Genomic DNA, 24,828 nt, shown 5'->3' with positions numbered 1-24,828 from the left:
TCTAGTTTGGAAGTCGGTTCAAATCAAAGTGTGAGGGACAGACATCAATTCTGGCTGTGATGGCACAAATAGAGCAATCACTTTTCAAAAGATCCAGATTTTGACCTGAGTGTTTTCCTCTGGCAAGAAGCTCTGCAACCTAAGCCAGGAGCTGACCCTGGTTGGAGCTCTTAATGTAAATAGCAAAGAAAATTCTCATGAATTATCTCATCTGCTCAGTACAGGCAAAGAAAAAGGCAGCAAAAGAAGCAGTAGCTTGTCAGAGCTACCCTGAGATGAGTACTAAGCTACTGCAACAGAACACAGTCCTTTCCACATCAGACCTGGCATGGTCTCACTAGGCCCTTCCTGGTTCATCCCTGGAAAGCCACGTAACTCTGGGATTGCTCAGTGATGCACAAGGCTCTGCCCAGAGAAGAAGTGCTACAAGAAAGTGCCACCACCCTCCTCCTTCCACATTCCCACTGGGTGATACAGCCTATGGCTGAGAGAGCTGCTCTAAGGACTTGCTCCTTGGAGAGCATCCTATGGAAAAATCTCTATCCCAACTTACTACCAAGCCAGACAGCAGGCAGAGCCCTCAGACTGTGCAGAGCCCTCAGGCAGGGCAGAGGCACAGCAGTGCTGCTGTACCCAGGGCAGGGGGGAAGAAGACACAGCAGAGTGCAGTGGGGTCTGTGAATATCCTGCATTCCTCTCCACCCATAATACAATGTTTTATGCTCAGGTTGAACTTCCCAGGAGCACTCACTGTCCTAACAAAGTTTCCTTTCTCCTGCAGGAACTACAATGATAGCTGTTTCCTGGATTCTCCCCTCTATCCAGAATTAGCAGATGTCCAGTGGTATGGGCAGGAAAAAGCCAAGCCCGGGACTCTAGTGTGAACCCCTGACCTCAAGTTAATCACATCAATGCCATTCTGAGATCACCTCACTGCCTCTCATTTGCCTTACCCAGATGCACTGTCACGCAGCACCAGCTTCAACTCTAAGCACTTTTTTCACGATGCAATTCAAGACAACATCTATGGAACACTGGCCCTGAGACACCCACCAGGACAGGAACAGAGCGCAGCACATCCCATTGCCAGACGGGTGCCCGTCCCTCCCACGGCCCCGGGGCAGCGGGTGGAGAGGGGCAGCCATCTGAAGAGTCAGTTTCAAAGTTGGTTTTCCTTTGAAACAATGAAGCCTTTCAAGGCTCATATCAAAGATTAGCGTTGCACAGCACATAACAGCAGTAAGAGTTCCATGACCTGCGAGATGAAGCCAACAGCATTAGTTTTAAAGGGGGTGGGAATAGGACAGAGGCTGAGAAATGGAGACCATCATCCTGAAAATGCATCTGTTCTGAAACAGCAAAATCCCACCACTTCAGAGATGTGTCAGTCTCACAATCAGGTCAGCACTGCCAAAGATCGCCGCACCACTGTTGGCAGGATGAGTGTGCTCAGCAAGTTCTAGCTACAAGAACATCTCCCTTCTTTAACTCAATGGCAGGCACGACCACCCCCTGCAAAATGGCATTTCCTTCTTCGCTTGGAGTCCACCTACACGCAAGCAAACCAACCCCCTGTGCTGCAGACACACCCGAGGTCTGGGCTGGTATCACAGCATCACTGTCTGCAAGCCACTGTTGAACTGGACAGACAAGGTTTACAAAGGCATTACCTACAGCAGAGCCAAGTACTGCACTCACAGCATCTCTGTGGCTGGCACAAAGTGCCCACCAGTACATGGAGAGGTTGGGATTGTATTGGTTGTTTTGATACAGATAAAAATTACCAAAAAAACCTTTCCACAAACAGATACAGCCAATAAATTTGAATCTATTTCTGCACAAAGCGTTAAAGTGAAATCCAAGGGAAAGCACATCGCAATCGACCTGACACAGCCAAGCTGCGATCACATATCGGTTCCACTCCTCTTCCCTTCATTAGCACCAGTGTAGCAAAGGGCTCGTCACCCGTGCGCTGCCATGTGGGAGAACCGGTCTGTCGGGAAGCGGGAAGGCTCCTGGAGCAGGGTTGGACAACCAGCAGACAGGCAAATCTTCCCCTTGCCAGAGAGAAAGAGAAGCGACCGAGCAAGCGTCGGACACAAGCGAGAGCTGCCTGTGGACACCAAACGGAGTCGCACGAGCGCGGCCTGGAAGGAGCTGCAAGTTTACACATACTTTAGAGCAATGCTTTATACATGTCAAGCCATGGAGCTTTCAAAGGCCTCAAAGACACTTTTGTAACGAACAAGTGCACAATCTAGGTGGATGTTGAAGCTGGCACGTCTTAGTCTTCACTGCGGTGCTATGCTGTTTTTATTGCCACTCAATGGGGGTGGGCGCCCAGCCTTCCCCTGTTGATGCGTGCAAACGATGATTTCCTATGGGAAAGGCATTAAAAGAAACGGCTGGAGGGGGTTACTTTGTGAAAAGCAGAAACTGAAGTTAGCTTTAGTTTAAGGAAAAAGGAAAAAAAAATAGTGTGAGTGTGCGTGCGTGTGTGTGTGTGTTCCAAGAATAACAACAGCATCTACCAGACAAAGTAGAGCGAGACGTTTCAAATTAAACACTGCAACTTGGGGGGCTGCCACACCTTTTGGTATTAAGGTTGCTGGAAAACTGCATTCCAGGCTTTAAAAGAGAATGGGTTCTGTGTAATTAGGCTTTGAAAAATGATGGGGTTTCTAAACATTAATGCAAGCGGCTCATGCCAATTCCTTCCTGCAGCTCACTCCAGAAGTGTTGGCTTCGGTTCCCTGCGCTGCTGCCTGGCATCACTGGCGAGGTGGGGAGGTGGCCTTGCGGAGATGAGGCAGCAACGGACAGAAAGGCTGTCATTTGTCCGGGGAAATCTGTGGCAGAGCTAGGATTGGATGGGGCAGGAGGCCAGGGGCTCTGAGCAACCTGGTCCAGTGGAAGGTGTCCCTGCCCATGGCAGGGGTTGGCACCAGATGATGTCACTTCCAAGACAAACCCCTCCCTAATTCTACAATAAGGAAACTCATGTTTACACATGAAGCATAAATGAATTTTCCCTCTGAAAAAAACCAACAAAAACACTGGCAAAGGGTTTACAAAGGTGGCCACACAAACCTTGTGCTTCTGGGCCTCCCTGAAGCATCACCCGGGAGTGCAATGCACTGTGACAGTAATCGAAGCCTTACTTTCAATTCTGGAAGAACAGCCAGTGGTGAGATTGCAGCCTTTATCTGAACATGCAAAATGCTGTTTTCACCATCTCTTTGTGCTTTGGGGTCTTTAACATGGGAATTATTTCAAGTTCCTAATTGGATTTTTAGCTGGATAAGAGATAGTACTGATTAATGACATTTACTGATAAGATTTGGTAGCTAAAGTGAAAGGATTAAATAAGGACCAAATTAAGCTACAGAGAATAATTTAGCCCAAGGATTTTTAGGGGCTCTGAGCAACTGTCTGTTTTCTTTTTAATTTCCCTGGTAAGTGGTTTGGGTTTGGTTTTTTTTTTTTTCTGTGTACCTTCTTTTAATTAAAAAGAATTCAACAACAGCGGCACTATGAGGCCTCTGGGCACTACAGGAAGAAACATTAATTCCTCCAAGACCAGCTCTGCAGTTTTGCAGCAAAGGTTAAAAGGTGGCAGCCCTGAAATTAGGGGGGAAAAATAAAAATGTTTAGCCTGAATTGCAAACAGGCTGGAGTGGCAAAAAAGCTTTCTAGAAACGGATTGAGTTTTGCTTTGTGTTCTGCTTTTCTGGTTTGCAATCAAGGCACATGTGAGCAGCCAGTCTGGTAGTAAAGACAGATTAAGTAAAACAGGTTTTACTGTTTAGCTCAATTCAATTAAACACAAATGTACATAAAATGTTAATCATATGAGATTAACATATTTAAGTATAACATGGAGGGGTATATACATAGCTATTATAGACAAGCACTTGACTACCAACTTAACCCCTCCTTTACTTTTTTATTTTTCAAGGCTCCATCTGCCATAAAGCCACAACCGCGTTCAATCTCCGTGTCTGACACTCCCTCTGTGTGGGCAGGAGCCAGGGGACGGTCCCTGCACGGGGCCGTGCTGGGAGGCAGGGTTTATTTTTAAATGATATTATATGCAGTCGAGTGTTGAAAATGTTGAAACAGTCCAATTTGTTTTCACTCTGTATTAGTTTTAGTTTCAGGCATAGCCGATCCCCATTCAGGTGCTATCAGATGACCAGTTACTGCTTAGTTAACTAGATGTAAAGTTTTACATATATATTAATGTCAATAGTTTTATTACAAGTTGTGTAAAATGGACTCTCTAGTTTAAAAAAAAGAAAAAAAAAAAAAGAAAAAAAATTAGGTCTCTCCTGAAATTGACTTTAGAGCATGGAAAATGATTTTACTGGATTCTGTTCAACTGTAATCAAGGAAAAAAAATATGTATGTTGTAGAAAAAGTTGCAGAATTAAAAAAGATCTGCTTTTAATTTATTCTTTTTGTATTAAGAATTTGTATAGTTACCTTTACATTTTGCAAAACGGTGTTGTCAACACTTCCTTATTAAAGCATTTTCAAAATGAAACCTTGCCGTGGTCTCTTCGGTAGGGCAGAGCCTGGGCCATCCTCACCACTGCTAGAGATGCTCCGTCCAGATGTGTGCACAGCTGGCCAGGGTGTCCATGAGGGACCTGCTCCTTGGCTGCCGGGGAGCCTGATTGCAGGGAACACTAGGCATTCCCCCAAAAAAGCCCATCCTTTAGAGATCCCTTGGGATTCAGCACCCAGCAGATTCATGCTCGCTCCGTGCCATGTTCTCCCAAGCATTGGTCCCAGGGGCCCAGGAGGACAAAGAGTGTGACTGATACCCCACCACCGTGGGAAGCAAAGTCACAGAAATAACATTTAGTTACAACACACAACTTGAAATAACTACAAGTAAGGCTCACTTACATGGATTGGATGCCAAGTTGCTGCAACGCAGTTTCAGCAGTGCCAACCACTGTGGGACAGGCTTCAGCACCAGCACATTCCCCATGCTCCAAGGAACTGCCTGCTTGGTGAATTCCCAAGGGAACCCAACCCAAGAGGCTGCTCTAGCTCAGTAGGGCAGCAGTGATCCCCGCACAGGGTTAGGGACGTCACTTAACATCACTGGTGTCCCCTCTGTGGGCAGCAGTGACCCCTTTGGCCACCCAGCACCCCCCAAAACCACAGGCAGCTTCCAACAGCCACACAGTCTCACATGGGGCCTTCCCACACTTCCCAGCACCATTGCTTCGTGCTCCTTCCATTTATTCCCACTGTACAGGGAGCCTCTTCCCACCCCAGCACCTCCTGTATCATCCACCCAATCCCCCCACATCCCACAGGGAGTAGGAGTTCCACTCCACAGGGAGTTCCCGGAGTGGGGAACCACTGCCTGCAGTAAATGCCCAGGAAGGTTTGGGATGGGACCAAACAGCCACAGTGAAGATTTTCAGACAGCCCCCAAACACCGGGACCTGGGCTCAGATTTCTTGCCGGTGACTCCAGTAGTGCTGCAGGCCCCTCTTCCAGCTCTACGCCTCAGGAGCAGCTTTCAGGGCAGCCTGCTCCAGATCTGATACCAGCACTGCCCACCTTGCACCAGCCCTCTGGGAAGGCACCACGCTGTGTTCTCATCCCTGGGTCCAGGAGTCAGAGCACTCTCTTCCCCCTGAGAAATGAAGCCACTTACATCCCAACCAGGTTCATTCTTTGGGCAAGACTGGATCGATGGTGGTGATGTTATGGCAGCCAGCAGGAGGGGAACCCAGTTCCTCCATTAAAACAAACTGATCCCACATACACCTACCCTAAGAGCCTTTCCAGCAGCACAAATAGCAAACAGGGAATTAAAGGCATTTAACTACCACCAGGCACAATAATACCAATGTCAGGCAGGTACCGCATAGTGTGAGAGTTCACACAGGTCCTTCTGCCACTGGGCTCGGGAAGGGGGCAGGGACTGCAACAAATGACATGGGGCACTGAAGTCCCAAAACCACTCCAGACACCGCTATGGCAAACTCATGACTTCATCCTAAGGCTAAAAGTCTTAGGATTCAGCAGAGTTATTTCCGCCTAATGCAAGAATTATCAGAAATAAACATCTGGAAAAGCCCAGAGGGAAAAGTCTAAATTGCTAAACTGAAACATACCCTCCTCACAAAAAAACCCCAAACTGTCAAGCAGTATGACAGCTGCACCACACCCACTCCTCCCCAAACTAGACTGAGGGTTGGGATTTTTTTGGCTAACAGGCATTATTAACTATTTGATCACAGTCTGGTAGCTGCAATTTGGGGCCATCCAGCTGCAAAGAGCCTCCAACTGCTGATGAAAAGCAGCTGCTGTAACAGTGTCCCCCCGGCCTGCCATCCCCCGAGGACCAGAGCTGGCTCTCACGTGCTGGACAGCTGGAAACTCTTACACTGATGTGCCGTGAGAAAGTAGTTCCCAGCTCCTTGGTTCCCCATCCAGCACCATTCCATGGATTGCAAGGGGATAAAGTTTTTCCGTCATGGGATTCATTCAAGCAAGGCGGCTGTATTTCAGGGACTGTCAGCAAGGAGGCACATTGCTTAAATTACATTCTTTAAAACCTGAGCAGACTAAGACATTCCAACCTCAAATTCACATCCCTACAGGAGGTGCATCCCCACTCAAACCTGCACTCAGGGTACCATTAAAATTCTCCTCAATAATTAGCTCTAAGGCAGGAAGGAAAAATCCATCTAGCACTATTACAGATCCCCTAAGGAATCTGCTTCCCACTAAAGCAGACGATACAACACTCCTTAAACCATCCCCTGGCTACTCACTTGCTGCAGCTTCCAGGGAAATTACAGCTCTTCTGAACAAGGGACAATATTGTCCCTCAATTATTTACAGAGTTCAAAACTAAGGTCAAGATGAAGATTTAGAAACAGTTCAGGAAACCGTCTGGGTGGGGAGAGGGATAAAGTTGCGGTGTTACAAATGTTTCCTGTTGTAATAATGCCTCCAAAGAGTATCTATACAGAGCACTGCAAAGAAAATCATCAGAAACCACTGCTAATGAAATTCTTCCATGCTCTTGGTATCTGCCCAGCTTCTCCCCACAAATCCCCATCTCCTCCCCAAAGGCCCCTCCCCAAGAGCCAGTGAGGTCTCATCAGCCTAATTTTATTACTTCTAAACTCTAAGCTCTCAACATTTTCTCGGGGGTCAAACACTCCAGACTGAAAATCTCCTGTGTCCAAAGAGGCACTTCAGAATCTAAGAGTCTCCAGAAAAACCTGAATTTCTTCAAGATACTCCACCAAACTTTGTGCCAGCTAACATCCCCCAGCATCGTCTCCCTGTGCCATGGGACACTGGGAATACCCACGGCAGACCGGTCAGTCCTTGGGAAGAGGGCACCAGTTCCTGCTCCACGCTGCCAGCTGAGGTGAGGATACAAACAAACCCATTCTCTGGAATAATGACACATTTCTTCAGGAAGCGGTTCTGCTCAAAACTATCAAAGTTTCAATATTTCACTGTTTATGCAGAATTAGACATCATCCTTCCTAGGAGTTTCTTCACCATTCCCAGTCAGGAGGCACAACGGTAAAGATTTGTGGCTGCTAGAAATACTGTTCATGGTCATGGGAGGTCCTAATTATTTTCTCTGCAATGCCCAGCAGACTGAAAATTTTCTCCAGATGTATAAAAATGGAATTTGAAAGCCTCAAGAGCCATAAGATTACTTCCCCCAAGCCCAGAAGGTTTATATTAAAAATGCTGTTACAAAAAAGAAAAAAAGCCAAATCAGATGCATTCAAGATCAAAAACTCTCTGCACTGAGGCTGAGAAATATATAAACCCTTTTTTTTATTCCTGATAAATACCACATGAAAGATTAGCCAATAAAGTCTTTATATTTACAGAAATAACCAAGATTCAGATTCAACTGCTTCCCTCTAATCATCTCCCCACGTCAGTCTCCAATGCAAAAACAGCCAAAAAAAGCTCCACATATGCTCCTTGCAGGGCTGAGACTCACCTAAAGCTCTAAAATATGGGAAACAGTTCAATCAGCACAGTTCCCTGAATAACAAACTGAAATAAAAGCAGTGGTCATGTGCATTGTCCCTTGGTCATTATCTTGGTCTTAACCTCTTCAAAACCCATCCCTCTGCTGTACATTGGATGTGTTCAGCAAAAAGCAGAGATTTAAAAATAAATCTAAATAAATGGGGCTTGTAAAAAGGAAGCTGTAGAAAATCTCCTGCTTTCTGGTTTTTTTGCAAAGCCCACCCCAAGTTCCTGTTGGTGTTCAGGCTCAAGCTCTGCCTCTTCCATCCTCTCTGGGTCTTAGAGACCGAAATGTGAGTCACACCCGGCCCCCACAGAGCCTCACAGAGCGTTGTACTCCACACACTTGGATGGGTCTGTTGGGAAGTGCTTCTGGCAAATGGTCATGAGCCTCTTCAGCCCCTAGGAATTAACAAAACAAGGACAATTCTGTAATAAGGCTGCAGCTGTTAAACAAACTTAATAACCTACAGTATTCTTAAGCTTAACAAGAAGAATTTAAAAGAAAAGGCTGCTATTTTGGGGTCGGGATTTTTATTTTGGCTGTTATTCTGTTCAAAGTTTCAGGTTCCCTTCAATATTAGAGGAGTTCGTGGCATAATCAAAAAGGCTACAGCTTCAGTCCCAACTGATAAGATTCACAGAGAAGGATCACAGCAATTCTTTAATCCCTCTTTATCACCAAGGGAACAAATGATACCATAATTAAAGATATTTACAAGAAAGCTGAATATTAAAAATAATTCTGAAGAGCAAAAATCAATTTCTGACACCAAAACAAGCTGCACAGCTAAGGCAAGAACCAAACACTTCTCAGGAAGACAACTGTGGTACCACACAGGACACCACAGAGGCAAACTGAAGCGGTCAAGGAGAAAGGCAAAATGTGGACTTGTCAGTTCTTTCAAGGCATCAATTGCCAAAAACCAACATGACAGGAACCCTGTGATTATTTTCTTCCAAGTCACACAGAAAAGTCTAACAGAAGAAAGCCTGTGGTGGAAGTGTACTTTAGCAGTGACACTGTACTCCAAGATGGCAGAGTCATGTCCCTTTCATGAGACTCTCCTCATGGAAGGCAGCTCCTCACTCAGGGAAAAATGATTCAGAAGGATAATGCTTTGGCCTTTCCAATGCAAGCAAGCATGGAAAGTCTGTCCCAGCACCATAATGACTCCTTGTTTGGGATGTTACCACTCCAGGGTGCTGTAATCAGGAACAAATTAGCTTCATGTAGCCACTGGGTACAGGTAATAAATATCCCATGCTCCAGTTGGAGCCAGACTCATTAAACAAGACCCAATATTTAAAATCAACACAGAAAACATACATGTTTGAAGCCAACTTCGTCTTGGTGCTTCAGTGAGTTTTGTAATTCAGAAGCAGAGATACAAAATTCACAGTGGGAAGATGAACTCAAGGATTTCCTAGGCCAACAGATGTAGCCCCAAAAGCAGAGAAGGGACAAACTGAGGAGTTCACACACATCTTCCACAAGGCATGTTATGTTAAGAAAGACCAAGCAACACTCCAGAGGAGAGATCTTTCAGCTCCAGGTGTGGCAAATGGACAGAGAAGGCCAATTACTGAGCAGCCTGGTCTAGTGGAAGGTTCCCCTGCCAGGGCAGTTGCACTTGATGGTCTTTTAAGGTCTCTTTCAATCCAAACCGTTCTGTGATTCTATGAATTATTCACTATTATGATTATGCAGATTAACACAGACCACAACAACATGATTTAGTTTAAAGCTACTTCATACATTAAATACTTGCAAGCATAACTGGAGCCTGTCTCTGAAGATGCATAATCCACATGCCAATTTTCACCTTACAAAATAATTGGTCAAATTTAATTTGTTGTCTCTGTAAGTGTCTGGAGCTCCCTCTGACTTCACAATGATATTTTTTCAGGTTATGCTATTAAAAACTAGAGTTGAAGAGAAACCAAAGGCTATACTTGCAGCCCAAATACAGACTCAAAGCAGAAAGGGAAGTTGCATTTTGCAAGCAATTTCCTTCCAGACATCTGCAGAAGCTGAAAAGCAACAGGAGTCCTGCTGCTGCAGAAGGAAGACATTTATGTAAACCTCCCCTACCAGGAGCTCTGAGCTCCATGATGCTGCTCTGGAGGCTTCAGAGTCAATCCAGAAGGTTTTTATCTGAATGAAACTGCAACTGGCAAGAGCCAAATACATTTAACAATACAAAGAGAGAAGGCTTGTTTCCTCAGACCTGTCCACCCGCTGTGTTAAAAGTCAGAGTAGAAAAACAGCACTGCTACTAATTCTACAACCAGAAGTCCATGTGAGTGTGAAGATACATAGGAGGAACTAAACCTGGAATTTTGAGCCAGATTGCTGAACTTATTTATGAATGCATTTATCTAGTTGCAGAAATAGTCAGAAGGACTGCATTTTACAGTATTAAATTCTGTGCATGATGTTTAAACCACAAGTTAAGCAGTGAGGGACCTCCGGAGAATCAAGCCTGTCTTCACAGCTGCTTTGGTGCTCATGCAGGATCACAGCAGTTCAGAAAAACCCATCAGACTGTTCCTGGCCCAGCACTGAAGAGCCTTCAGGTCCAGCATGACCTACCTATTATCTGGACGTTATGCTTGACCCAAACTAAACCTGTCCATTTCTAGGACCTTTTACCGCATCACCTGACACAGATGTTTCTCAAAGACCCCCCAAGAAAAGCAGACATGTTGAATTTCCAAAGCTGACATTACCTGTATGTATTTCCTTTGAGTTTCATCGTTGAGCACGTGGGCCACGTGCTTGGAGAAAATCTTCTCACGGCCCGTCCGCGCGTGGATGCCGACCATGGTGACGCCGATGGGCCAGGGAGCGTTCCCAATGGCCATCTGCAGGTAGGCATCATTTGCCTGGAGGAGGAAGGGCATCACTGAGCACCACAGGAACAACACTGCACAGAGCAGAGCATTTTTGCACTGCCAGGTGCAGTAAAACACCCGTTCCAGTCTCTCTGATCTGGTGTCATGACATGGTATTAACCAACTGCACAACACACCTTCCCACACTGAACTCCGAGGGAAGCAAGGACTCTGGATTTTCCATTATGGAAAAAAAAAGGCACTGGATAAGGCAGTCTGGTTACCTTGATTAAAACTAAGGTATACTCAGATTATTTTTGACTCAGCCATCTCTGGTTAAATTAGGTTACAACTAGGTTACATTTGTAACCATGTTTATATGGCCAGAGCAGCACCAGCAGTAAACCAATCAGGAGTTTCCCCATCAAGAGCACAGCGCCCGTTTTAAAGCTGTAACAGACAACATTCCTGGGGAAACACAGGGATAAAACTCGAAGGGAAAATTAATAGAAAGAAAGGGAGAAAGGAAAAGGAGTACAGAGCTTAAAAAAAAAACAGCATAACAACTGAGAACCAGCAAGTGATAGATGGAATTACAGAAAAAAACTGAAGGATGTGGCACAGGACATTCCTTCTCTATTAGAGAGCAGCTACAAAACTCACTGATAAAGAGTTCATTTATCACCTCCTATTCAGAAACTAGACAATAAGAAGTAGCAATCATGACCAGTGGGTGCAGATTCTTTCCAGCTGGCACTGAACAAACTGGGAGGTAAATAATGAACGAGGCAGGGGGTTGCAGACAGAGCTAAATCTGAACAGGGGACAGGACTTAGTCATCACCTACATGAGGCAGATTCTGAACAGTCTTAGTCAAATACCTACTTGCTGACTTAAATATACTTTTGTGATGAAACAGTATGTGCACATGCAATTAAAGACCCTTGCAGGACTGTCACAACAGGGTTAATTAGGGCTGAGTGGACAACTTGCATTCTGGCATTTGCCTGCTGTCAACACGTTGATTTCAAAATTAAAACCTTTTAAGCTTTTCAACTAACAAAGCAGAAAGAATTTGTGGCTGACAGTATTCATGAGGCTGCACAAAGCAAGCAGCAGGCAAAAAGAGACAAGTCTCTTAGAAAACAAAATTGAAAAGGATGTGAGTATCTGTAAAAGCACAAGACTCATCAGCCTAATTTAAAAAAAAAAAAAAAAGAAACACCAAAACATCCAAAGGTGTATTCAAGTCATCCAAATATCTCTGTGAAGTTTACTTAAAGCCAAGCACCTCCAGGAGAGAGAAGCACTGCTGATTAACCCAGAGATACACCACATTCCTGCATGCTCATTAGTTTGAGAAGGTCTTGGAAAGGGAATTTCCACATAAAGATGACAACCAAGAGAAAGAAATGCCTCCAAATAAAACCTCACTATCATACATCCCACATGTTCAGTTCTACTTCCAAATGATTTGGATTAAATTTGCCTTAGGCCGTATAAAGTTTTTTTCTGTATCAAAAGCAGGTTTCCTTGCTTACTTGACAAATTACGCCAAATCCTCACAAGAATAGTAAGAAATACTAGAAACTTAAAGGCAAAAGACAGCTCAGTTTCCTCTGCACACACAAGCTGCTTCAGCAAATGCTATTGGTATTTGAGTTTCACTTCTGAAGGCAGCTACAAATAAAACCTAACATTGCCTTTGATCTTGTGTCCCAAAGTACTTCTGCCTCCTCCAGTGAACAGACTTTGTCCAAAAAATCTTCCTATTAACTTACCTCAACCTTACCAGGCCATCTAATGCGAGTGTAGACAAAGAAAGGGACAGTAACTCATATTCAGCTTCATATTCAGTAACTCAGTTTGCCTCAATTAATTCCTAATTAATTAATCATCAACACCCGATTGCTATTTATTCATTACCTTCATTTAACCTTAGAATATCAGGTTTCCCCTAGAGGAACGCTCTGCAACTTCATATACGCATCTCTGAGAAAAATTTTCTTCATGTTTGCAAAGCTCTGCAGTTTCACGAATCTCAGAAAATCTTCTGTCAGGCTGTGGATCAAACACTACTTGGAACCTAACATTTCACAGCCATTTTTCATTTTGTTGGGATAGATGTTGTATTTCCAGCTATGCATTTTCAAAATTAGAAAAAAATGGGAATGCTGAAGCAATAAACTCAATCTTTTACAAGAAGACAGCGTGAACATGATGGAAGAGTGCAAACATACCTTAACATATTCTCTTTGCAACATGAACTTAATAATATCTGTTATCGATTCTTTGATGTCTGCAGGAAGTGTCTACATCAGAGAGGAAAAAAAAAGAACCACACATTTACTTCAGGACAGCAGCTCAGGAAAATCATCTTACTCAGCATTTACACAAAGTTTAGCAACTACCCTTGCTTGAGGACTTTCACAAAGGAAACCATGTTCATTATTCATATGAAGGATCTGAAGCAGGAGAGGTTAAGTGGTTACACCTGGCAGCTGATGGCAAAGTGCAAAATACAACCTCAATTCTCTGTCGTGTTTTCAACCCAGTGAGCAGGTGCTGCTTTAAACAACAGCTGGAAAACTCGTGGGTGGACAGATTTCACTGATCGAGATAAAGTCAGAAGTGGGCATCAGGAGCTCTAGATACAGAAACTGTGACCAACGCATTATCCCCTCTCCTTCAGTGAGGCTCACACTGCCCTAGAAAGGGCACTAATGCTAGGTACTCGGAAAGCAAAAGTTGAAGCAGCATTTAAAGGTGATTTACCCTTTTGCGGAGCTTTCTGAAGAGAGGCCTCAGGTAGGACTCTGTCTGTTTCTGAGTGGCGCTGTTCAGCTTCCCCTGCACGCCGCGTTTCACGTAGTCCTCTCTGGCATTCAACTCCTTGGCCCAAACTCCCAGGAGGAACTGCAGGGAACAAGCACATCTGTGTCATGGTGCCATCTAGTGACTTCCTCAGGCAGAACACAGGTTAAGTCACCAAGGCAAAATGAGTTTTTTGGTGAAATCTGAGTTAAGAAGGTAAAACCCCTTTCAGAAAGATAGGAAAGGAGGGACAGGAACAACCCTCTTGTCTTAAATGTACACACACAAATTAAAGCTTCAACTCTTGCTGTGACTTTGATCACCACAACAGTTATACAGGCACCGGCTGACTTGGCTGAGAGGCAACACAGGTTTCTTGCCAGGAAACAAGGAAACAATTTCTGCCATCCACTTGAACCTGTGGACTTCCTTTAAAACTCTCTAATTTCACTAACAGTATCAGGTGACATTCCAATTCAGCTTGCACTGTTCCAAGGAAACTCCTCTGAAGGTTTTGATGCCACAGTACTACACAGAGGCAACTACTGACAACTGCCTCAAATACCACACAAAAATCAAAACTGTATTTATTTTGTCTGGAAAAGCACGACCAGATTTTGAAGAACGCTGCTCTCCCAAGAGCTCCTTCCCAGATCTGGCACAAGCCACTGTTGTGACTAACAAAGGCTGTAGAGTGCCAAGCATTTCAAAAATCCCATATCTTACATATAACATGTGAGTTTTTCCTCTCAAGCAGCTGAAACCCACTCTTTTATTCCTGAAATATATTTGCATGGCAGTAATAATATGACACAGCTACAGAATAATTAGAGTCTGTTACCTTCAAGAACTTTGTTATGATGTCCATATCATAGTGATCATCACCCCGTCCTAAGGATTCTCCCAAAGCCTGGAACAGGGGGAAGAAAGGGCCATTATTTTTACTTTGTCTAGTTTGCCAGCACCACGACAGCAGAGCATGGTTCACTACACCATGAACTGCAATAAATTCCACCAGAAATCCGAAACACTGGTCATGAAACAGAATGAAACAGCTACAAATGCTACTGAAATTCATTAATCTATTAAGAACATTTACATCACAATGCCAATATGATTATTTCTGAAAAGTCGATGCAACAGTAGTTCTTCAGTCATTAACTACTAAATTATTGGCATGATTAGCAGCTGTCTGACAGCACTGTATTAAGGGGAACTGTGGGTGCACTGCATTTTTTGAGATCCCCAAAGCCATCAATTAACCTAATTATTTTGTTATGCTATTTCAATTCTCTGATGTACTGGGGCTTTTTACCATTTAATTGCAACTGTGAATTTGAGGGAACAAATCTAAAACAAAAACCCAAAACCAAGCAAAAGACCACTAAAAAAACCCAGCTATATGCTCCAATACTCCAGCTTCCTGCCAAAACCTCAAAACTGTAAATACTAACAGCAAGTTTTATAAACATTTTCCAGTAGGTATAGTTGGATTTATAATCTATTTCCATTGCCCTCACATTTCCAAAGTGAGTTTTATTTCAAAAAATCTTCTAGATTTGGAGCCAAATTCAATGTAAGCCTTTACGCTCAAGGCAATGCTGTTAAAGCAGCATAAAATTAAGACACAGTGTTTTCAAACTTTTTAGAAAAAGACTTTTGCATGGCTCAAACCAAGCCTGCCCTACTACCACAAAAAGGGGTTATTTTGAGAGCTAACAGATCAATTTAAAATGCAGCTCCATTACAACTGCTGCTATCTATTCTGGTACTGCAGTTACTTTAAACCAGAACCCCTGGCACCATAACAAAAAACCCCAGACTATTTCTTAATAATAATGTATTCACTTCAGCTTTCAGTTATAAATCGTATTATTTCTTAAACATACTTTTGGAAGGACGTTATGAAGATTAACTCCTACAAAGCGTTTTGAAGATTAAGGGTAACAGTCTTCAGCTCAAGTTAATGTGCTTTTCAAAACACTACCCTGAAATACCAGGTGCTGAATGCATTTCCTGGCACTCACTCTCCATTCACTCACACAAACACCACAGGATTCTTTCAGAACAGAGTAGCCATTTGCACTCAAGTTTCTGGGACACATTATCTCTGCACTTCTTATATTTCCTGCAGTCTGCCTTTTTTTTTCTGTCCTAGATGTTTTCACATCAAACATTCTTTCTCTGTGTCTGTTTTTCAGAATCTTTCTTCCTTGTATAGGGAAAATTAGTTGGTACTGGCCTTATTACCCTCTCAAATATTCATTGGAAAGGCTTTGAAATTTATGATCAGGCAATTAATTTCTCTACTTATGAAACCCCTGGAGAATGAATCTTAACTGTATCTCTGCAGGCAACACCTGTCCCCTTTGGGATGAGGTGTTGTAAACAAAGGCCACTTAAGTTTTCACTTGTCTTTTGTAGGCACCTACAGTGCAACTCCAGGTTTAGAAACCTAAATTTTTTCTTGAAGAATACTTCAGAATGCCTAAGTCAGCTGTTGAAAAGGAGGTAATTTTGTCTGAACAATTCTGAAGCTTTCTCACAGCAACATACTAGATCTAACATCCCTTAGTTATGACCTATCCCATACTTCTAGTTCTTCAATAGTAGTATTCTCCTCATGGACTTTCAGGTCATTCTGGGAGTCATCATCTCCTGCTTCTTGGCCGCCTACAATTTCATTCAGATACTGCTGATCAATCTTATCCAAAGCAGCCTTCAGGTCATTTCTCAGACCCTAAAAAACAGGAAAAAAAAAAAAAAAAAAAAAAGTCTGATTTACAAAAAAGCCCTCAAGTAAATAGAAACAGTACAGTACTGTCACTGTGAGCATCCAACTTCTGTTGAAGGCGCAAATTCTCTAAAGCATGCATAAGGGTTTAGCCTTGTTGTTTGAATTTAACTGAACTCCAAGAACAGTTTCTGCTTCAGCACTTAACAAAAAGCAGGTGCATGAACTTCTGCAGTGTTCATACCTATGAAAAAGACTTTTTACAGTATTTACACCAAAGAAAGCCTGGAGGGTGGAATCAGCCTCTAGGACTTTTTTCAAGTAATTTTCTCCAAGCAGTGCACTAAATCACCCCAAAACAAACAAAAACCAGACCATAACCATCATCATCAAACCTCCACATCTGCCCTGAAAAAAGCTGTAAATAAGGTAACACTCCTTCAGTGCTAGACATAAAACAATTATGTTGTTTCCCTTTAATACAAATTATTTAAACATAGCAGAATGTTCTATATAGATTCACTGTTTAAAACCCTCAGCTTTGGCAGAGATGATTAAAAAAACCAGAATCAGTTTAAAACCATATATATAAAGTTAAAAGGTACTTTCAAACAGAACATAAAACTCGCCTTAGTCACAGTTGAAGGATTTGCCTTCTTGTCTTGATACATAAAATATAAAGCTCTATAAAGGAGTATGACATTTCTTACTCTCTGATAAATTCAGCCACTCCACAGGGAATGGATATGCACAGTTACTTCCCCTCTTTTATCATCATACTTGGCTGTCTGAAGCATTTCTATTAATCATTTAGTTACTCTAAAAATGCCTGAACCACAAGGCTGGTTGACTAACCAACATGTAGAATCCCTAGACAGCAACAGGAGTGACTGAAGCATTTAAGAAAAATCCAGTACAACCCTATTTATGGGCTCTCTATTTCCTAATCCTGCTCCTGTGATCGATGTCGCTGCAGGGAAAGCTTTCATTAGCAGAGCTTTTATTTCTAGATCTGCTTATCTTTATTTTAAAGACTTGGAGAGGAAAAGGCTTTCGTTTTATGGGCAGCCCCAGGAAAGACATTAAAACAATTCAGTTTGCCACAAATTAGGGAAGAAAATGCAAATTGTCACTCTGTTAGTAAGGTTGTAGATTTGGTTAACAGTAAATGCAGAACAAGCCCCAACTGCATCTCCTCACTTAACAGATAATTTCTTAAGACAAAAGGAATAAATTAGTTGTATCTTCAAGTCAGTTTTTGAGTTGATGGCTACTTTAAAGGGAAGGGGGGAAAATGACATTTCTATAACAAGTTATAGCTCTGGAATCCAAGGATTTGAAAAATCATTTATATCCCATAGAGACAGTATGCAGTCCTGCTCTTACTTACCTCTGCCTTCTCAGGGATGCACAAAATCACAAACACAGGGTTATTTTAACAGTAAAGGACTGTTCTCTGCTCATTAAAAAGCAGGGGCAGCACAAGCTGAGGTATTAGTGCCACCTGAAGGTCCCTTTTCCAACTGACAAGGGCCTGGAATGTTTCTAAGGCTGAGCTCTCTAATGTGATTGCGCACAAAACTCTGATATTTAACATAGTTTCTCAGCAAATAAATGAAACAAGAGCACATATTCTCTTTGCTGTCTATTACCGCTTCCTCCTGAAAATTAACAGTTACTGAAAATGATTTTCCATAACTTTTATAGGGTTACTCATTGATTATCCCACCACAAATAACTAACTAAGAGCCAGTCTTACCTTGTTCACTTCAGGTGCAAGAATTTCTATCTTCCTCAGACGTTGAAATGCATCATAATCTGTTTCTCCAAACAGCCTGATGGGCTCACCCCTCTCTCGTAACCTCCTGATAACCTGAAAAGAATCAAAGCACTCCCTGATGCATAAAGGAAGCAAAATAAAATCCAGAATGACAGATTTATTTACTTTGCTTGGAATAACAAGCTGAGCTGGACCGGAGAGGAAATGGCGATATTTTAAGCAGTAGAAAAATGTTCCAGACACTTTACAATCTAAATATAAAGTTCCCATGGTATTTCAGTGAAAGGTCATTCCAAATATTACCAACCCAAATTTTGCATAAAATCCCGGGTTGTTTGATACAGCTGAACTTCTTCCTGCTCTGACTTGTTTAAACAAATACACAAAAATCATCCCTCTGGCAGAGCTTAAAAACCATTTTCAAAATCACAAAGGAACTTGACAATTATTTCCCTCACCTATTTGTCTTGGCAATAAAAATACTAACTGGGCTGCAGGTTGTCCCAGAACAACTAAAGATGATCTGCTGAAAACCCCCACCATTAAGCATTTGGGAAATATGGAGTCCCATAATCTAATGGGATAGTTACTTTAAAAGTAGATATAACAGAAGTGAAAAAGCCTCCTTCAACTTGATTCAAACCTCAAACCAAACACAAAACCAACATCCCCCATTACAAGTCCTGTAAAAAACTGAATATCCTCCCAAATTAAGGGGACGTGTGACATGCTTGGGTGACCGCAGCTGTGAATTTCAGTACTCCCAAGATTAGAGTGTATTCTGTACTTCTGAACTTCCTGCTTCTGCTCTGGGGTGTGGATCTGTTTGTGAACTTAAACCCACATAGGCATTTTTATCCTTAGAAAAGGCAAAGAACACCCAAGCTGCTCTGGCTTTAGGACTGTTTCTTCTAGAGGCTAAGGTGAACTTCCAAAACTTAGTTTCTAAATTTGTGTTCAGACCAATGAGTTACAAAGAAAAGAAGCTCAGGGGAAAAAAAATCTTGGAAAAAGCATGCCATCTTCAGTACTATCCAAGGATAATGCTGATACTCAGGGTACCACACTGAAAGAGCTGTAAAATGTTACACAACATCTGTGTAAATCCCTGTAACAGAGAGGCTTTAACCATCTGTACTTCCCATGCATTCAATTAGACAACAGACCCCTGATAAGCAAAGATGATCATTAATTGCTGACTGCAAAAATAGAAGCTTATTATTTAATAAAACTGCCATTAAAAGTACAGTTCACTGGATGAAAACAGCTCTAATAAGAAATTTCAGGTACATTTGCTGTAAACTCAAGGAGTCTGTTTATGGTGATTGATTTTACCTCCTGCCTGGAAAGAGTCATTGGTAACTTTTCCTCTGCCAGTTCAAGTTCCAGCACTGGATTTGACGTAGTCAGTGGTTTCTCCTCCTCTTCCTCCTGCTGTACCTACATTCAACAAACAGAGTTACTCACATGCAAAGGAAACAAACCCACATGTTGATGAGAAATGATGGGAAGATACAGAACTCTGGAACACAGACTTTAGTATGACAATATAAACCTTTAGTTTCATAGTTTTATGGTCCATAATTGAACCTCACAGAACAATAGAAGTTCTTGACAGTATCAGTAATTAATTAACACTTCTGTAGGTTGCAGGAAGCAGTCTCTCCAGCAAACAGAAAGGACAATTGCTGAAGTTTGGCTGTCACTTTAGCAGGCAGATGCCAAAAACAGCAAATCCACCCTCTGCCTGTTGATTCCTGCCCCTGTTCCATCCTCCCTACCCATGCAACACCATTTACATCGCTGTGTGATGAACCAGAAGGGGGAAATGATTCAAAGAGAAAATAATCTGAGAAATACAAATACTGGTACTATTCCCACCCGGCTTCACCTCCTCATCCAGATTCCCAGAACCAGCACATGCACAGACGCAAGAACAGGAAGGAAAACCCCAGGGCAGGGTGAGAGTGGAGCTGCTTCTTCCAGTGTCAGTGTCAGTTACAGTGTTTATTACCTTCAGCTTCAGCGAGCTGCAAACGATTAGCAGCGATCCACAGTTTCTGTTGGGTCTTGAGATGTAATGCAACTCTCTAATCTTTTTTTAGGTAATGCACCTCTTTAACAACCTTGCCAGCTTCTTGCAGGTAAAAAAAAAAAAGCCAAAAAAGACACAGCTCCTCATAGGAATGGGATACCATTAATAATTTCTCTTAGTCTAAAAGAAGGTCCCTGAATCAAACAGAGCATTCCTTCTTCATTATTCAGTATTTTAATAATGCAAAACAACTCTTTGATCAAAGTAACTTTGAGACAGCAGCCATGTAACTACAGTTCCCTGTATAAGCTCAAATTCAACACTTCTGACAGCAGGAGCAGATTGCTGGTGGTAATATTCCTATAATAAGGAAATATCTCCAGTGTTCACTCATATCTTGGTTTTTCTCAGATTTCTTATTAGAATTTATTTCCTTTCTGTACTTACTGAAAGGGAAACAATCCAATTAATCCTAGAGCACCCTGCAGCATTCCCTGTGCATGGGCAGCCTGGTTCTGGGTTGACCAGTTTGAGGACGGTACTGGACAGAATTTTTTTTTTTTTTCTGAAGAGGCTTTTTAATTCTTTCAGGCCACAGTGCCAGCCTTGCACTTAGGTGTCAGTGTGACTCCATGTGCCTGGAAGGATCCACCCCTGGGGCTCTAGCTGTAAGATTCAGCCACAAATCTACATTCAATGCTGTATTAGCAAACACAGAAAAAAATCAATCCTACAACCACAGGTGTTTGGAATGAACAAGGGAAAGACAATTAAATCAATGTTTATCAAGGGAGGGAGAAAATAAAACTTCATCAATGCAGGGAAGGAAGAATTGACAGGGGACAGAAAATACGGAAAAACAGTGTAAAATTTTTTTTAAAAAATATACTCCCGTGGCAGAAAGTATATACAAATTTTAACTTACAAACATTCTTGAAATCATAAAGAGACAGCAGCACTGGGAGAAAAGATCTGATCCACTCTGTCAGCTGGACTCCAAGTCATAAGCAGTATCTTTACCACAGTTATTTTTGTTTCAGTGCTTTCTTCAAGCAAGTGAAATTATTCCAACTTATTAAGTCTAAGCAAAGTAAAAAGGCACCTGAATTCAAAAAGAAATCAGTCTGTGTTCCATGGCTCATTAACAGAGTAAAGAACAAATGCATAAATGTGGGAGGCTCTAAAAAGATACTAAATTTAACAAAGTAACTTATTTTAAAACCATTTGCAGGGTTACATTTCACACCAAAACTGGTGCTGCAGCAGCACAGGTCACACCACTTTAAACACATCAGGTTCTGAAAAATTCAAGCTAATGCTCAAATGGCATCAGGCAGCCATTTCCACTTGGAAGTGACTGGATTCACAGAACTTTCCCATGACTTTATGCTGCGCATTCCGAGAATCATTTTGGCATTGATGTTCAAATATTCACAAACAGATCAAGGTTTCAGAATAAGTCACTAATTGGGTAAAGGTCACTTGAAAACAAAGCTCCTATTTGTGCCCTCTAACAGCAAACAGGATTATGAAACTGTCTTCCCCAGGGAATGCATCCCCCCTCCCAGACACCCTGTCAGGCAGGCAGGCACACACACTTGTAAAAGACAACAACATTCTTTCCATTTCAGTAAACTCTTGCCCTGACACCGTTACAAGGCAGATAAAGCCTTCCAGATCACCCATTTGTTGCAAAATGCACCCGAGGCTACCAAGTGTTTCTAATATTTTGCCAACAAGAACATAAATGCTGTTGTTGCACAGCTTCAGTTCTGGGTGGTTAATGGCCAAAACCCAAACACAAATTTATGAGAGTTGGCAGATGTTTTTGATGCACACCCACACCATACTGATTTCTTTTGGACACTCTGACAATGACAATTGGATAAAATTATCCAAATGTATCCATTTATCTCAATAAGGGGAGGAAGGTGGCTATATCAGATCCAGTGTTCATGCCTAACAGCACAATTTAAAAAGAAAGGAAGACAAGCTTTGATCCCAAGCCACTTCATGCTTTCCACAAATAAAAAACAAACAAACCAAAAAAAAAAAAAAAGAAATAAAAGCCAAACCATAACATAAACTTAAGTAGATGTACGTCATGCATATCTTTTCCTGCATTGAAAATGGTTTTGGAAAGTCATACCTCTCCAGGTGGCTTCTCATTTACAGGCTAATGTATAACATTAACAGATTGAACAAAGAACAACAATTATCATTAACAACATTGATACTGTTGATAAAAAATGCAGACTTCAAAATAAACACACCAAGTCCTGGAAGAACCATTTCCATACCTTGTAGCCACATCTCTGGAAGTAGGCCTCCTCTTCCTTTTTAGCTAACTCACTGCGTTTGAAATACTTCTTATTTCCCTAAAAGAGAGGAGAGCTGTTACCAGTTCACAGTTTTGCACAGTTGGGCAAAAATGGCTCAAACATTCTTACTTGGCTTGGTGAATTCAGCTACATCCTGTCCCAGAGATGGCTACACTGCCACAGAAAGGGAACTAGTTAGAAACACCTCTGAAATCAGCAATATAGAGTTATTTTGCAGGATAGATGTATAAGCAAAATTAAAAGTACAGTGTGCTTGCCAGCACTCCAGAAAACACAAGTTTTTTGTCATGTAAGGCCTTGGTGATCATTGGTGTAAAGCTTCACTTCAGATGTGCACAACCAGGCCCAGGTTGTTTAGATAAACCATACAAAACACATCATTTGACATTAAACCAAGGAGGTGGGAGAAATCACCTTTGTACAGTATATTTTATAAGCTTGCTTGGAGCACCATTGTAGAAATGTGCCTGAAAAGACATTTCAGACACACAACAGCTGGAAAATGTGGCCACCCCACAGCATTCTCCTTGATTAGTACAAACTACAACTTCTTCCTTCACGCTTTGCCCGACAACAGCCTCCAATGGCAGCTCCCTACCTCAGCCTCTGACACCAAAACTCAAAATCAGACACGCCTGAAAGGGGCTCTGCTGTACTGTGGGGGTTTTTAGGCACACACACACCGCTCAGACCGTACCCGGATATGGGGTTTTTAGGCACACACACACCGCTCAGACCCTACCCGGATATATGGGGGTTTTAGGTGTACACACACACCGCTCAGACCCTACCCGGATATGGGGTTTTAGGCACACACACACCGCTCAGACCCTACCCGGGTATGGGGTTTTTAGGCACACACACACCGCTCAGACCCTACCCGGATATATGGGGGTTTTAGGCACACACACACCGCTCAGACCCTACCCGGATATATGGGGGTTTTTAGGCACACACACACCGCTCAGACCCTACCCATATATGGGGTTTTTAGGCACACACACACCGCTCAGACCCTACCCGGATATATGGGGGTTTTAGGCACACACACACCGCTCAGACCCTACCCGGATATGGACAGAAACCATACTCTGTTCACCAAAGATCGCACTGACTTTTCTCATCTCTCGGTGCCCGAAACAAACTAAACCACCGCCAAAAGGCCACGGGACACAACGAGGCTGAAGCCAGGCTGCATCCGCGCCCCCAAACTCCTCCTGGCTCTACTGAGCCCATCCTGGCTCATCCCGTGTTTGGGAAACCCGGCCCTGGGCCGCTCCGCGCCCCCTTCCCCGGCCCCTCCCAGGCCGCTCCCGCCTCAGCTCCGCCGCCCTCCCACGGGCCCACACCCCAGGCGGCTCCTGGTCTCCATGCCGGCCGCCCTCACCCCCAGGAGCTCCTTCTCCTCCAGCTGCTGGGCGCTTCCTGCTGATCTCCCGCTTCAGGATGTCCATGGCGGCCTCGGGAAGTGCCGCAGGAAAACAACACCGTCACTTCCGGGGAGGCCACGCCGCCGCAGGGCGCCCCCTGGTGGGTGGGAGGAGCGGCGGGATGGGGGGTGTCTGTCAGTCCCAAGCGACAAATCGACAGGACGAGAGGAGATGGCCTCAAGTTGTGCAAGCAGACGTTTAGATTGGATTTGAGGAAAAGTTGCTTCAATATCCACGTAATATCATACTGTTGTTGGAAGCAGATTATTTAAAGTGATACACAGACAGTATAATGACTAATTATGAGACAGAGACAAAATATAGATGCTTTCTATCCAGGAATGTAGCAAAAGAGGTGGAATGTGACATTTACAGGGGTCTTTCCCTGTTTTAGTACAGCTGGTTTTACAAAGGGGTGTTACTGACAGATTCTTTAAAGAGAGTCTGCGTGTAATTTATTCAGCTGTCTTCTCTGTTTAGCTTGAAAATTCTTTGGGGAAAAGTCTCTCTGACTGTGTGTTTGTACAGTGCCTCATGCAATGGGCCTTGGTTGCAGATGACAGCTAATATCAGGTAAATCATGGCCTCAGGTATTAGGTAAAATTTCTTCCTTGAAAGGGTTGTCAAGCACTGGGACAGGCTGCCCAGGGAAGTGGTGGAGTCACCATCCTGGGAGGTATTTGAAAGGTGTGTAGGTGTGGGACGTGGGGACATGGTTATTGGTGGACTTGGCAGGGTTAATGATTGGATTTGATGATTTTAGAGGCCTTTTCAAACCTAAATGATTCAATGAGGCTGGTTACTGCCCGGCC

General features: G+C 43.0%; 2 protein-coding genes across 10 annotated transcripts in view; one reads left to right on the top strand and one right to left on the bottom strand.

The window, feature by feature from the left end:
• The window catches only part of FRMD4A (FERM domain containing 4A), a 359,217-nt gene extending 354,671 nt beyond the window's left edge, over positions 1–4,546 (top strand). For all 9 annotated transcript variants that reach the window (XM_039570496.1, XM_039570495.1, XM_039570497.1 and 6 more), the window contains one exon: positions 782–4,546. In XM_039570496.1, coding sequence (XP_039426430.1) covers positions 782–884 — 103 coding nt within the window. In that variant the 3' untranslated portion in view covers positions 885–4,546. The remainder of the gene's footprint in view (positions 1–781) is intronic.
• A 3,235-nt stretch (positions 4,547–7,781) lies between these two features.
• Positions 7,782–24,040, bottom strand: PRPF18 (pre-mRNA processing factor 18). Its single transcript, XM_039571325.1, is given in 11 exon segments — positions 7,782–8,445; positions 10,777–10,932; positions 13,122–13,193; positions 13,657–13,797; positions 14,537–14,605; positions 16,289–16,435; positions 18,189–18,302; positions 19,545–19,649; positions 22,545–22,622; positions 23,974–24,003; positions 24,005–24,040. Coding segments are annotated over 11 exon segments (1,029 nt in total). The 3' UTR covers positions 7,782–8,364.
• Positions 24,041–24,828: the final 788 nt, after the last annotated feature.

Source organism: Corvus cornix, chromosome 1A (genome assembly GCF_000738735.6).
Source record: "Corvus cornix cornix isolate S_Up_H32 chromosome 1A, ASM73873v5, whole genome shotgun sequence".
NCBI lineage: Eukaryota > Metazoa > Chordata > Aves > Passeriformes > Corvidae > Corvus > Corvus cornix.
Note: the sequence above shows the minus strand (reverse complement) of the source record. Positions and strands in the feature narration are given on the sequence as shown.